General features: G+C 33.7%; 1 protein-coding gene across 1 annotated transcript in view; it reads left to right on the top strand.

Annotated features, from left to right (window-relative positions):
* The window catches only part of TMPRSS15 (transmembrane protease, serine 15), a 129,961-nt gene that overhangs the window by 97,707 nt on the left and 19,017 nt on the right, over positions 1 to 13,237 (top strand). Inside the window, exons 11-18 of the mRNA XM_009996512.1 lie at positions 700 to 837; positions 2,116 to 2,265; positions 4,608 to 4,710; positions 5,191 to 5,341; positions 6,329 to 6,470; positions 10,882 to 10,971; positions 12,269 to 12,394; positions 12,865 to 12,996. Coding sequence (XP_009994814.1) covers positions 700 to 837; positions 2,116 to 2,265; positions 4,608 to 4,710; positions 5,191 to 5,341; positions 6,329 to 6,470; positions 10,882 to 10,971; positions 12,269 to 12,394; positions 12,865 to 12,996 — 1,032 coding nt within the window. The remainder of the gene's footprint in view (positions 1 to 699; positions 838 to 2,115; positions 2,266 to 4,607; positions 4,711 to 5,190; positions 5,342 to 6,328; positions 6,471 to 10,881; positions 10,972 to 12,268; positions 12,395 to 12,864; positions 12,997 to 13,237) is intronic.

Raw genomic sequence — 13,237 nt, 5'->3', positions numbered from 1 at the left:
CACAGAGCTGCAGAGAATTCAGGATTTATTTCATCCTGAGTATGGTCACTAATCTGTTGTTGCCTGGTATCATATCAGCTTTAGATAGAAAAGCAAGTATTTTACTGTATTATGACTTCTATCTTTCCTTTCACATTATATAAGTTAATTTAATTAAGTTGGAGTTTAAAGTAAAAATTTAGATATGTTACACTGCAAAATCATAGAACTGTTCAAGTTGGAAGGGACCTCAAAAGATCCTCTTGTCCAATCTTTTATGGAAAGCAGACAAGATTATGTAGCACCCCGTCCAGGTACTTCTTGGAACATTGCAATTGTTCCTGTGCTCATATATACATCACAAACTCATATTCCTCTGTAGTATCAGAGACTTTCAGTGTGCATATCTGTAAATTATGAGAACATTTACAGCATCATAAGCATGGATATGAATATGTGTACTGTAAGAAACACTTCTCCACCAGCTGATATCTATACTGGTGCAATGAGAAGTGGAATATGCAGAATACTTATATGCAGCCAAATAGCTAAATTCCTTCAGGGTTTTGAAGCTATTGTAGGCAGGATCACAGGACAAGACAGAAAGCATTCTTTAAGACTCAAAAAAACAATCCATTGTATTTTTGTGACAGCACTGGGGGTTTTAATGAGCATGGGATTGTTCTCTCTCTGACTTAATTATTCTTTTTTTGTTCTCAGCTTCTCTGTCAGGGACTAATGCTGAGACAATTTGCATATTTTCTCATGAGGCTACAGCACAGTTTATATCCGATTATTCTGAAAATTACAATGGCTTTAATGCAACATACACCACATTTAATGCAAGTGAACTAAACAGTAAGTGTTATTTTTGTGTGTGTTTGTTTGGTATATGTAGAGTTTGATGAAACTATATTTTCAGTTTGACAAAATGGAGATGAAAAGTGAAGAAGTATTTCCTGGCCTTAGTCCAGTAATTAGATAGACTTTGAGAAATTTCATACTGTTTTAAAGATTGAATCATTAATTTGAAGAAGACTGTCCGCAGGCTTACAGGCCTGTATCTAGCAGTAGTCTGATGTCTTAAAAAGCTAATCTGTTAAAAAAAAACCAAACCAGTAAATGTCTGGCCATGTCTCCATCAGATGTCTCTCAGCAAGTTTGTTCACTGGTGGCTACTGTTGAACCGTTGACATTAGTTACTATTGTGTGATTACCTGACAGTACCTGCTTTCCAGAGTTTTTGATATTCTAACCCATTGCCACAAGTAGTAGTCCCAAATGTTAAAACTAACATTCAGGAAAATACCTAGTGCTGTAGATAGGCAATGGAAAAAGTCCAGATGCAGTAAATCTACAATTGCAAAAAAAAAAAAAAAAATTTAAAAAAATTAAAAAAAATCAGTAGTATGATCCATGTATCAGTGTTCTTCAGTGGTCAGAAAAAAAAATTAGATGCAGATTGAGAAAGTCAAGGCTTCTTCAGCAGCTAAATTTTGAGCAGGATGTGAATAGGGAATATGACTGGGAAGGGATATGCTGCAGGAAGCATCCAGTGCACCAGCAAACTCTTGTCAAGGGAAAGCCTTTCCCGGGGGCTGGCCTGCACTTCAAGGCCCTATGAAAAGACACTGAGCAAAATATTATGGCAAGAAAAGTTGTGAGGATGTTGCAGCAAATACGTATAGACAAAGAAAGAGCAAGGAGAAAGACAAAGTCAGAGTCATCCCTGGTTCATGGAGCACAACACTTATCTTCAAAGCATTCAACTCCAGTGGTGAGACCTTTCATCTGGAGCAATCCAGATATTAACAAAGAAAAATATGTGGGTTAGGCCTTAATATTAGCTATGCAAGGGGTCCTCTCAATCCCCCACCACATTACTGGTGAAGGATCAAAAAAGAAGGTCCATGAATGAGTGTAGGGCTACTGTCAGTGACTATTTTATTAACAAGTGCAAAGAACACAGTTATTAAGTAATTACAGTGCATTTCATACAAAAGAAAATTGAGGCACTATGGGCTCCATTTTTCACACATTGAAAAATTTAAATTGTTCTACACTCATTCTCATGTCATTCTGAGGAAATATTTGACATCTCTGTTGTTTTTATTTACTAGAAGTTTTTATTCACAGATTATGAGAAAGTCAGTTGCGCTTTTGAAGATGGCTTTTGTTACTGGATACAAGATTTAAATGATGATTCAGACTGGGAGAGAGTTCAGGGCCCTACCTTTCCTCCTATGAGTGGTCCTGATTTTGACCATACATTTGGTAACACATCAGGTAAGATTAAATACAAATTACTTGCAGATTAATGGAAAACTTGATTAAGCTTATGTTATATGACTGTACAATGACTTACTCATATTTGGTATATTTGGGATGTAATTTTTTTCTGCCATAAAAATGAGTCAAGGCTACCAGGCAAGATAGTTTAAGCTACTGGTTGACATCTGGTGGAAATATAGCAAAACTAAAAAGAATAAATTAAGGAAGATATAAAGTTTTTTAAATGTGAGGGATTGAAAAGTTTCAGTGCTATTAGCATACTGAAGTGTCTTATCTAAGACAGGAATTTCTATGTAACAGTGTTATATTTCAAATAATTTCATGTTTACCACAACGAATAAAACAAGTATTCTCACATTTTATTGAAATCACATCTATTTCATCCCTATATAATGGTGGCATCCTCATGGTTGTCACAGAATAATTTTTATTTAATCTGATGTTGAACTGAAGGTTACATATCACACCTGTGCCCCTAGTTAGAATCACACACTAAACACACTTCATTTTCAACACTGGTGCAAACACAGAAACTCTCCAGCAACTGCTTTAAAAAAAACAGCTTAATTAGAAGAGTGAAAGTATAAAATGTGAGGATTAATTCAAGAGACAATACTGGTAAGAATCAGATTTTGAATGTTGATAATTAATGGTTATCCCATAATTAGACTCTGCAAGTTTTTCCTGCTTCAACGGGAAAACCAGTCTGTTTCTCAGCTGATTTGTCTGTCCAGCTAAAATTAATTAACACAGTTTGGATTTGCAATTGCTATATGTATTCTGAGCAAGACTCGTACAGAACTCATTCAGGGACAAACACCCAAAAGAATTGCAATGTATTCTGGCAGAAGTTGTTCCCAGGAAAAGAAAAATATTATTCAACATGTTATTCACCTCTTTCAGAGTAAATGCACATACTCTACATATTCTTCAGAACACTGTTTTATCTACCCAATGGACTCCTAGAATACAAATCAGTTGAAAGAATGTAAAATTTATTTAATAAAACACTTGACAATGATTTCTAGCTCTCTTGAAAATGCTAATTTATTTTAAATGATGTCTGTTTCGGTGAGTTTCATCTAAGCTGAGGTGTATGATGTTGCTGAATATAATGTTTGTATTATACTGAATATTTCTACAGCCTGTATTTGAAGTAAAAATGTCCGTTTCATCATTAATATCTAGCTACTACATACATGCAATGAGATTGTATTTTTTTTTTTTTTCTGCTCTTGAAAAGCAAAGGACTTAATACATACTCAACAGTTGATTCTGCATGCTCAGAGAATTATTGAAATTTTAAAAAAAAGAGAACTATCTCTTTGACTTTATGAAGACCTTTTCTGAAAAACAATGCTATGCTAATTTTCTTCAAGCTAAACACTGTGTATTTCAATGCATGCTTTCTAAATCAGCACAGGAAATGAAAGGCTAGTCAGATTTCAGACTGATTTTCAGGTACCTTAATGTCTCACATGAAAAAGAAGTTATTCTAGTTATTAGTTATTCTAGAAGTAGAAATAACAATATAGTATACATATTTTAAATAATATATTTATATTTTTGTGGACTCTATTACTATAATATTTACATATATATATATACACACACACACTGGAATAAAATCTAATATGAATTAAGGCCATTATTTCAATAAAGCAAGAATTTCATTTTAGGACTTTTAACTCTGCCTAATGTTGTTTTCTTGTGACAAATCACAATGCTTCCACTGCCTGGCCTCACATTATATTTGCATATGGCAACAAGAAGTCCAAAATCCCAAATGCAAGGAATTAACTCAGAAAAAGATAAAAACCAAATTCCTCAAAAAAAAAAATATATCTTTTTCTTGTTTATGTTTCCTTTTGCTATAAATCATTAATATAGTAATTCTCTCACCCCCCTCAACACACAACTCATATTTCCCATTAGTATATGGATTATAAAAACATCAGGAAATTCTTCTTCAAAATCACAAGCATAGACAAATGAAAGACATTTTGCTAAACTAAGTAGAAATCACTCAGGTCAGTAGCTGCCTTCCCTAAATAGAAGGCAGATCTCCTGCTGACCTCAAAAGGGCAAGTTTCCTTGTTCATGACTAGTTCTGAGGAGTGTCCAACAACCTAAAAATATTAAAAATTTTAATATATCATTGACTGATTAATATAACTTGGGATAACCTTTCATATTTTTTGTGTCAGGAATCTTCCAAGACATGCAACACTATCTGTGCTTGATATTATTATTATTTTTAATGTAAAAGCTCACATTTGGAAAGAAAAATAAAATAGGAATTCTGTTGTGATTAATATGTGTTCATTATATTGCAGGATTTTATCTTTCAACACCCACAGGACTTGGATTTGGAGAAGAGCGAGTCCGGATTCTGAGTTTGCCTTTGGTGTCTTCAAATATATTTTGTCTAAGCTTTTGGTATTCTTCCATAGTTCTTCCTATATATATATATATGCTTCATTTAATAATAAAATCAAATAGCTTCCTTTCATATACAGTACTACTCCAACCCAGCATGCCAGCAATACAAGCCTGCTTCTGTTTGGATTTCCATTATCAGTTTCAAATCCAGATATGAAACTTTGACTCTTTTATAGGTTTAAGTCTTGCAGTTAACTTTAGTGTGCTTTCTTTCTCACTCTGCATACAAAATATTTTTTATATAGAAATTATATGAAGAATCCCTGAAATACTTTTTTGGTCATGAAGCTTGACCAGACCCCTGCAGAAAGTATAACAAAATAGCAAGTAAATCTTCATGTATAACCTAAACTTGTGATTTATTTTCTTTTCATATAAATGTACTGCAAACTAGTCCATATTCCACAAAACATTTTATAAAATAAAATGAATTTTCACTTTGTTCTACCAAAACCAAAATTCCTCTTCCTATTCCAGGTATTTCATGTATGGTACTAATGTTTACCGTTTAAGAGTTAGTATAAGTAATAAGTATGGTATGGAAAATATCATTTTCCAGAAAGAAGGAAACTATGGAAACAAGTGGAATTACGGACAAGTCACTTTAAACGAAACATCTGATTTTAAGGTTTGTTAAACTGCTAGGTTTTTTTAAAAATTATTTTATCTAAACTGATATAGGAATTTTCTGCTAAATGAACCAAATGATCCACAGCCCCAAATATAGTATCTAGTACTATTTACCAACAAATAAATGTTAGCATGAAGAAAACTGGAGTGCATATTTAAATTGCCATCCCCCCACTTGCCTGCTCTGGAATTTAAAGTATTATCATTGTAGAAAACAGAAAACCTTAACATTGTCAATGTTATCATTAAACAGATGTTTTCAGGAAACAAAGGTGGTAAAAGCCTAAAAAAATCTGATATAGATTATAAAATGTCAACAGTGAGTGCTGTGAGTATGCTAAATGGTTTCTGCAGTCTTGAAAACAAGTGCTTTTTATAGGTATTTGGGGTAGCTTGTCCTGCTATAGTAGTTTTGACTAATGCAAAAGCACTACCAAAAAGACATGTTTAACATCTGAGGAAGTAAATGCTTCTGTGACCTGGCTGCATTAAATTTCCAAGAAATGTGTGTTTTATGATCTCAGGAAGAGTGGTATACCTAACCATATCTCTCCAGCATGAATTCCCTGGTAGCAGGATTACTTAAAATATATGGATATTAAAGCATAATAACAAATAAATTATATTCATTTCAATTTTTCCTGGAGATAGGATCCTGATCCATTAGGTTAGAAGAAGTTTGGACTGATGAGATAAGTGATAAGAATTTGTCTTTCAAAAATTACATATATTTATATATTAGAAGTATTTAATTGTTTCAAGTCATGCTCATAATTTATATGAAGTTCCTACACTCCTTACAATGGTCCACTTAGTTTGCATAGTGCTGTTTTGTTTTACACGGAGTCCTGTCACATCCCTGCTGCCCTCACCTGAGTGTAGCACCAGTGGAAATAAGAGCATTCAAGACAGAAGACAGAATGGTTCAGCATGGGAAGCTTAAAAATTATTAAGCTACAATTATGTATTTTTTTTTCATTAACAGGTTATTTTTGATGCCTTTAAAAAACGTGGCCCCAGTGATATTGCCTTGGATGACATTGGCCTGACAGAGGGAAAGTGTAATGAAAGTATATATGTAGAGCCAACAGTGATTCCAGATGTTACTACTGTTCCTTCAGTTCCCAGTAAGTAAACACTAAATTGCAGTTGATCACCATTTCCAGTTACTGTATTTGTGTATGAGTGACACAGAATTTTCAGCCTTCAGTTTTATAAAAATCTCTCTTCAGCATTACAAAATTATCTTCAAGATAACATACTAGGGATCAAGTTCCCTGCCCATGGCTCTATTGATAGCAACAGAACTGAAAGATTCACAGCTTAAGCTGACTGTACAGTATCTTCCAAAACTTGGAGAGAGAAGGAGAATTAAAGAATTCAGAATTTGTCTCTAAAGGCTTTAATTACTAAAGTTTTCAAGAAGACACTGAAGGGGAAGAAAGAAGACAGAGAAGGAAGATTATGCCCTCTACATTTGAAATCATAAGTCATGTAGCAGGGGAATAAGAGAATGAGCAAAGTCACATTACAATATCAGTGGAAGTCTCAATAGTAAAAATTCACCAAGCTCTGAAAACACATGCACACTGAAAAATCCCATGTTTAGGGGAAAAAAAATATATAATAGTGCCAGAATGGTTTAAGAATGGAGCACAATCTATATGAGTAACTAATACCCCCCAAAAAAACCCAAAGTAGAGGTATTATTTGGAACAAGGTTCAGAATGAATGAGTTCTTTCCAATATGCATTTGGCTACATTGCTATTCCTACTACATGTGATTACATTAAAAAGCAAAAACTAAGCAGTATTTGCTTTGAAGAAGTTTAGAGAAACACCAAGGCTACCAGGACAATTAGCAATTCTGGTTTCAGAGGAAATGAGTGGACAAAAAATCTCAATCAAAGTACTCTCTTGACTCCCTGATCTCATGAGAGGTTTCAGAATTTACATAAACTATGGAATGTGTCAAAACCTAAGCCCAGTTTCTTCCAACTTTGCCTTTGCTAACTCTACTCTTTGTGGTAAGGCAGGAGTATTGAATAGGTGTTTGCTCTAGTAACAGCAGACAGAGCTTTTTTCCCATTTGATGGGAAATCATCTCATTTAATCTCACAGTCTTCTTGGCATCTCTTCTGAATCCCTGGTTCAGTGGGAAACTGGAGGAGAGTTGGTTTTGTTTGCACATTTTTGCCACCTTCTCCAAGTCAAGTACAATTTAATTAAATATAAAAAGTCTACCTATAGTGCATATGCACTTTGCCAAACAGGCTGTACAGCTTGATCCAAACCCATTGCAGAGCCTTTTAGAGGAAAGGACAGTTTCCTCAAAACATTCCTGTTTCACAAAGCTAGTTAGAAGAATCTCACTCAGAGAAAATAATATCTGTAGCCATCATTATAAACCGGGAAGATGTGTGTAAAACAAAGAAGGAAGATTGCATATATTCAGAGCAAAACTGGTACAGATATCAATAGAGCTTGTTGAAAAAAAAAACAAAAAACAAAAACTAAAATATTTAGTAAGGCTTTGTAATTTATTGTGAGAGGCATGAGCCTTTCAGAAAAATAGAGATTTCTACAAAAAGTCTTACTCACAGGTAGTTTAGGCAAAGTTCATTAAGATGTCTCTGTCAGCAAAACAATTTTACTAACATTAGTAATTTCAGCCATTGTTTACTAGAGTGGGTTCTGGAATTTGATTGCAGTGTTTTTGTGGAGAGGTGCTGATATCTGACACTTCCAGCCATCTTTCAGATGCTGTGGGTAAACACACCTCACAAGTTAGCATCTGTCTAATGATTAATGGTGGAATGATCCAAGGGTAAATAGTAGCTAAATGCTGCTGTCAAAACACCAAAAGAATGTCATTCAAACTGTATATCTCTGCTCAAAGTATGATGAGAAATTTTGAATATTCAAAAAAAGGAGGTGGTCATGTGTCATATAGCTCTTTATGAAACAGATTAGAGAGATTCCATACCGTCCTTCAATATGATACAAAAGCCACAGTCTAAGCTGTTGCTGGGGAAAAACTTGTTTGCATAATTTTTTTCAGTTATGCTAAATAAACACTATCTGTAACCTGCTGAATAAAAGTGAATGTTATCAATCATCTTCAAAGAAGTATGAAATTGTGTTGATGGATGTGGTGCAAGACTACCAAATCTAATGGTTTCACTACAAATGTCATGTCTACAAAGAAAAGATGAAAGAACTGGAGCTGACCCAATTTCTTTTCTAGACTTAGAGCTTGACATCATTCATAAAATGCCACAAAAGCTCATTGAAAAGTAAAAAAAGAAAATCTGATGGTGGGATAACAAAGCTGGATTTGCTGTTGTCTTTTGCACAAGACTGTCAGCTCATACATCCATCTAAAACGAAGATTGCTTTCTTCTTTATATTCATTTATAACCTTTTAATAGAAAAAATAGGTTGGAAATTATAGTGTAGATTCCACACTTGAGATGTGTATGTCAAAATAAATTAGAGTTTTGGACAAAGCACAGAGGAACTTTTTATTAATAGGTCATTTAGCATTTTCTATAGTGTTAAGAAAATCATCTATTATGCGGGATGACATGTCCAAGATTATTGGTGCTGACTGCTATTTGGTTCTTTAACCAGTGACAGCTATATTAATAACTACATGCTAATATGTGCTTAAAGATTACTGTAAATTTTTAAAATACATTTTCTACACATGGGAAAAATCAATTACTTCTATTGCTTTTCCATCCAAGAGAAAAAATAATTACTAATGTACCTTACATGTAGTCAACATTGGATCAGATTTCATCACAAATTGCCCCTGTTCTGTGATGAAGAATGTTGGTTTTGTTCTGCTCATATAATCAGATGATGCTGGCCAAGAATCATATACTGTTCGTGCAGTTTTACAATAGTTGTGTGTTTGTACATGCAGTAATGTTCCATAAAAAAAAATAAAAAAATAAAAAAAAAATGTTTATTTCTTGTTAATGACATTTACAGAAAATAGTCCACATTGTGAGCCATGTGGCTGAAACATAATATACCTGTTAGTCAATATGTCATTGCTAATATTTCCTTTCTCTTTCAGAGAGTTCAGTGCTTCTTGCCAGGAATAATTTGGTGAAACAAACTTTTATTAGATGGCTGTCAAGTCTTTTTTTGTATTTAGTGCAGCTTCCTCTCAGTGGGGTTCAACAGGCAAACTGAGTAGAACTTGGAGATTACGCAGTCCCCAGCCAAGTGGCTCAGAGTATGCAATGCTGACAGATATAATGAAACATAAGATTTGAGCCATAAGGGGTGGTGGGGGGAGTGTTAAATTTTAGCCAAAGTCTCAAAGTTAAAAAAATCCATTTTAAATGAAAGAATAAAACAACAACAAAACAAATTATATGTTCCTTTGGCCTCAGCTTGTATCTCCTCAAAGAGGTGGAAGAGCTCTGTTTATTTTTTAATAAAGTAATTGCAAACAACAGAAGTGAGAGAACACCAAAGTACATTCTGATGGTGCAGCTGAAGTGACAATGAATAATATTTCTTAATATGAAGTAAAGTTTTGGAAAGTTTGAAATATTTTGGATGTAAACCACCATCTAAAATGTGTCTTGAAACAGATTAATATATGAAGTACATTTAGTTATGTCTAGGTATGGAAGTGTGTGCATGTGTGTATATGCATATCTACAATATTTGCTTTTAAATATTTGCTTTTAAATACATTTAATTTTTTATATATAAGTGCATGTGCAGATTTATGATAAAGATCAAATTGGAACAGTTGCTTCACAGAAAATCAAATGGTTATTTTTAGTATTTACAAGATGATCTGTAAAAGTTTTTAGGGTCCTGATGAAACAAAAATAACAGTATAAGGTTTTATTTGCTATGAAGTTTGTTGCTTATATGACAAAATAGGCTTTATACTTCAGTATCTCTGCTAATGCTACAAGAAAATTGATCAGATAATAGGAGACACATACAAACTAAGTGCATAAATACATCTGAGGGAGAGAGGCACTTACCTCTATTTTTTACATTTTCTAGATTTTATATTAATGCACTTGTAAATTATACAATTAACAGTATCACGTTGTTTTCTTCATATTTCCTGTCGTGCAGTTTGCAGACCAATAATCACCAAAGTACAGGTTGTGCCCTTCCACTAACTACGTGAGACAGAATTCTCATAGCACCATCACAAAAACAGTTGTGCACCTGAGCACTAGCAGTTCACAAATGGCAATATATGAACTATAGCTGTAGATAACACTATGGCTTAGACACAGTAAAAAATAAGGACAGTGAATTTCTTACACACCTTGTTTCCTCAGTGCTTTGTGTCCTTACCAGAGTGTAGCCTTCTCACAATTAATTGTTCAAGCTTTATACAAATGGCACCATAATTGAACCCTTACAGTGATTAAGTCAGCTTGAATGTTCTCGTCATAAATTATCGTGTTCCAAATTATCTTTGTTACAATGGAGTGAAAAAAGTAAGACAATAGATTAATTATATTTTTGAAATGTTTTCTTTTTCAGCTGACTGTGGAGGGCCAATTGAACTATGGGAGCCAAACAGTACATTCAGCTCTGAAAACTTTCCAAATAATTACCCTAATCAAGCTTTTTGTAAGTAATTCTTCTTCAAGTCTTTAGAAAAAAAATTGGCCATATAAGAGTAGAGACACTGAATCTGTTTTCCCAAGTCAGATGTTGTCAAGAGAAAAAGCTCTAAGCCATATGCGGTGGGATCTTTTAACTGAAGTCTATATGGTACTTAGCAGAAGCTAAGGAATTGATTAAATTCCTTAACTGATTAAAGTTGATTAAAAAGTGAAGACAAACATAATCCCTTGGAATGGATTCAGACAAGCCAATTCCAGCACACTTATTATGTAAAATATCTTTACATCAATCCAACAACAGAAAGTCTCCATTTTACCATAACACCTCAATGTATTTGTCAGGATAATACCATTATGTCTTCCATTAAATAGTTAGCCTTTTCTAGGGGAAAAGAATGTGTATGTATTTTGTAAGGGATCCTTTCTTTTTAAAATATTTCTTAGCATACAAGTGAGAAGACACCATTACTCTACCGATATTACTTGATTTGAATTAAGCTACAGCTACCAGAAGGGAAAATATTTCAAGGTGGTCCACTATGTACCGTTGATAGATAAAGCAAAGAAGGGAACTTTGTCATTGCTTCTTAATAAAATTCTTAATGAAATTACTTACTCCTTCACCTTTAACTGGAGAATTGTTTTGGGATGTCTATGATAAAGCTGTAATTTTGTCTTTCTGTCCCACTTGAGATACAGCTCTCATTTCATAAGTTACCAAATTAGCTTCCTACCAGTGAGAACATACTTTCCACCCTTTCAACTTTTCAACTTCCATACTTTCAACTTTTTAAAGTTTAAAACCAGTTGTTTGGGGTTTTTTAATTTTCATTACAAGATTTCCAGTAAGTATGATAAAAGAGGCTAAACAGAGTCAAATACCTCTCTAAAAAGACATCTAACATGAAAGACAGGCTTCTGTGACTGATTATAAAAATTATCTTGCTATCAAATAAGAATAAAGTGATAAGACTATTAGTCACATTTTCACAGTTAAAAAGAATTAGCTTTGTTACTTTAGGGAAGCTCACAGTTGTCACAAATGGTAAAAAAAATGCATGTTTGTCTTAAGAGTCTAAATCCAGTTTTCAAAAGTGTTTGAGAGAATGAGAGTCAACTGAATTTTGGATCTTGACAACAAAAGTTGCTTTTAAAGATAATATTTAGATTTCCAAGTGTCTAGGATGATTCTTAACAGTTTAGGAGACATTTATTTTTCCTCCAATCATTCAACATTAAAATGACACTGCAAAGGTAACAACTGAAAAGGTGAATTTGTTGTGTGTGTTATTATTTTCTAGGTGTGTGGTATTTAAATGCTGAAAAGGGAAAAAACATTCAAATTCATTTCCAGTTTTTTGATCTGGAAAACATTAATGACGTAGTTGAAGTCAGAGACGGCAGAGGACCAAACTCGTTACTTTTGGGCAAGTGACAGCATTGGGTACTAAAATGAATGTAATCAGACAGCTGAAGAGAAAAATTGATATAACATTAAAGGAAATTCATTCTCTTTAATTTTATTCTATGTTTCTTCACACTTTTGTGTCTCAGAAATTAAGAGGAAAACTTGGGAAAGCATACTGTATCTGACATCTGATTTCCCAAATGTTCACACACTCACCTTTCTGTGCAATCCAATGGAAATCAACATCTTAGTTAATAAGATTCCTTATGTATGTGGACAAGCAGAGAAGCATTATCTCTTAGTCAAACTTTATTTTTCTATATGGATAAGTCAATTTTGGGATTGATCTTTGATCTTTGTAGTCTGATAGCAGTTAGGTTTGGGAGAATAACTGAATTCATGTGATAGCAGTATTTGCTTTTGAACTCAAAACGTTTTGACATAGATAAGAACAAAAAAGCTTAAATGTGTTGTTGTTCTGGAGAACAGCTGTCTATACAGGAAAAAGCCCACTGTCAGATGTCTTCTCTACAACAAACCAGATGACAGTAATCCTCCTCACAGACGAGTCTGAAACAAAGAAGGGGTTTCTTGCAAACTTCACTACTGGCTACAATCTAGGTAAGCATATGAACCTTTTAGAGATTACACCACTGACCAAATACATCTGAGAATATATGGAGATCAGAAGGTGACACTTGGCACTTGATCAACAGAAATTTGAAAAAGTTAAATAGCCTATCTCTTAGCCGTCTGTACATTTCCTGACATGAAAAGTGACATTTTCATTGATTTTGTGTAATTGGAACAATGTCCATCTGTATCATCTGTATAAACTGCAACTCTTTGTGATGTTATGTGA

Source organism: Chaetura pelagica, unplaced genomic scaffold (assembly GCF_000747805.2).
Source record: "Chaetura pelagica isolate M959 unplaced genomic scaffold, ChaPel_1.0 scaffold82, whole genome shotgun sequence".
Taxonomy (NCBI): domain Eukaryota; kingdom Metazoa; phylum Chordata; class Aves; order Apodiformes; family Apodidae; genus Chaetura; species Chaetura pelagica.
This window is presented reverse-complemented; position numbering and strand designations above follow the sequence as displayed.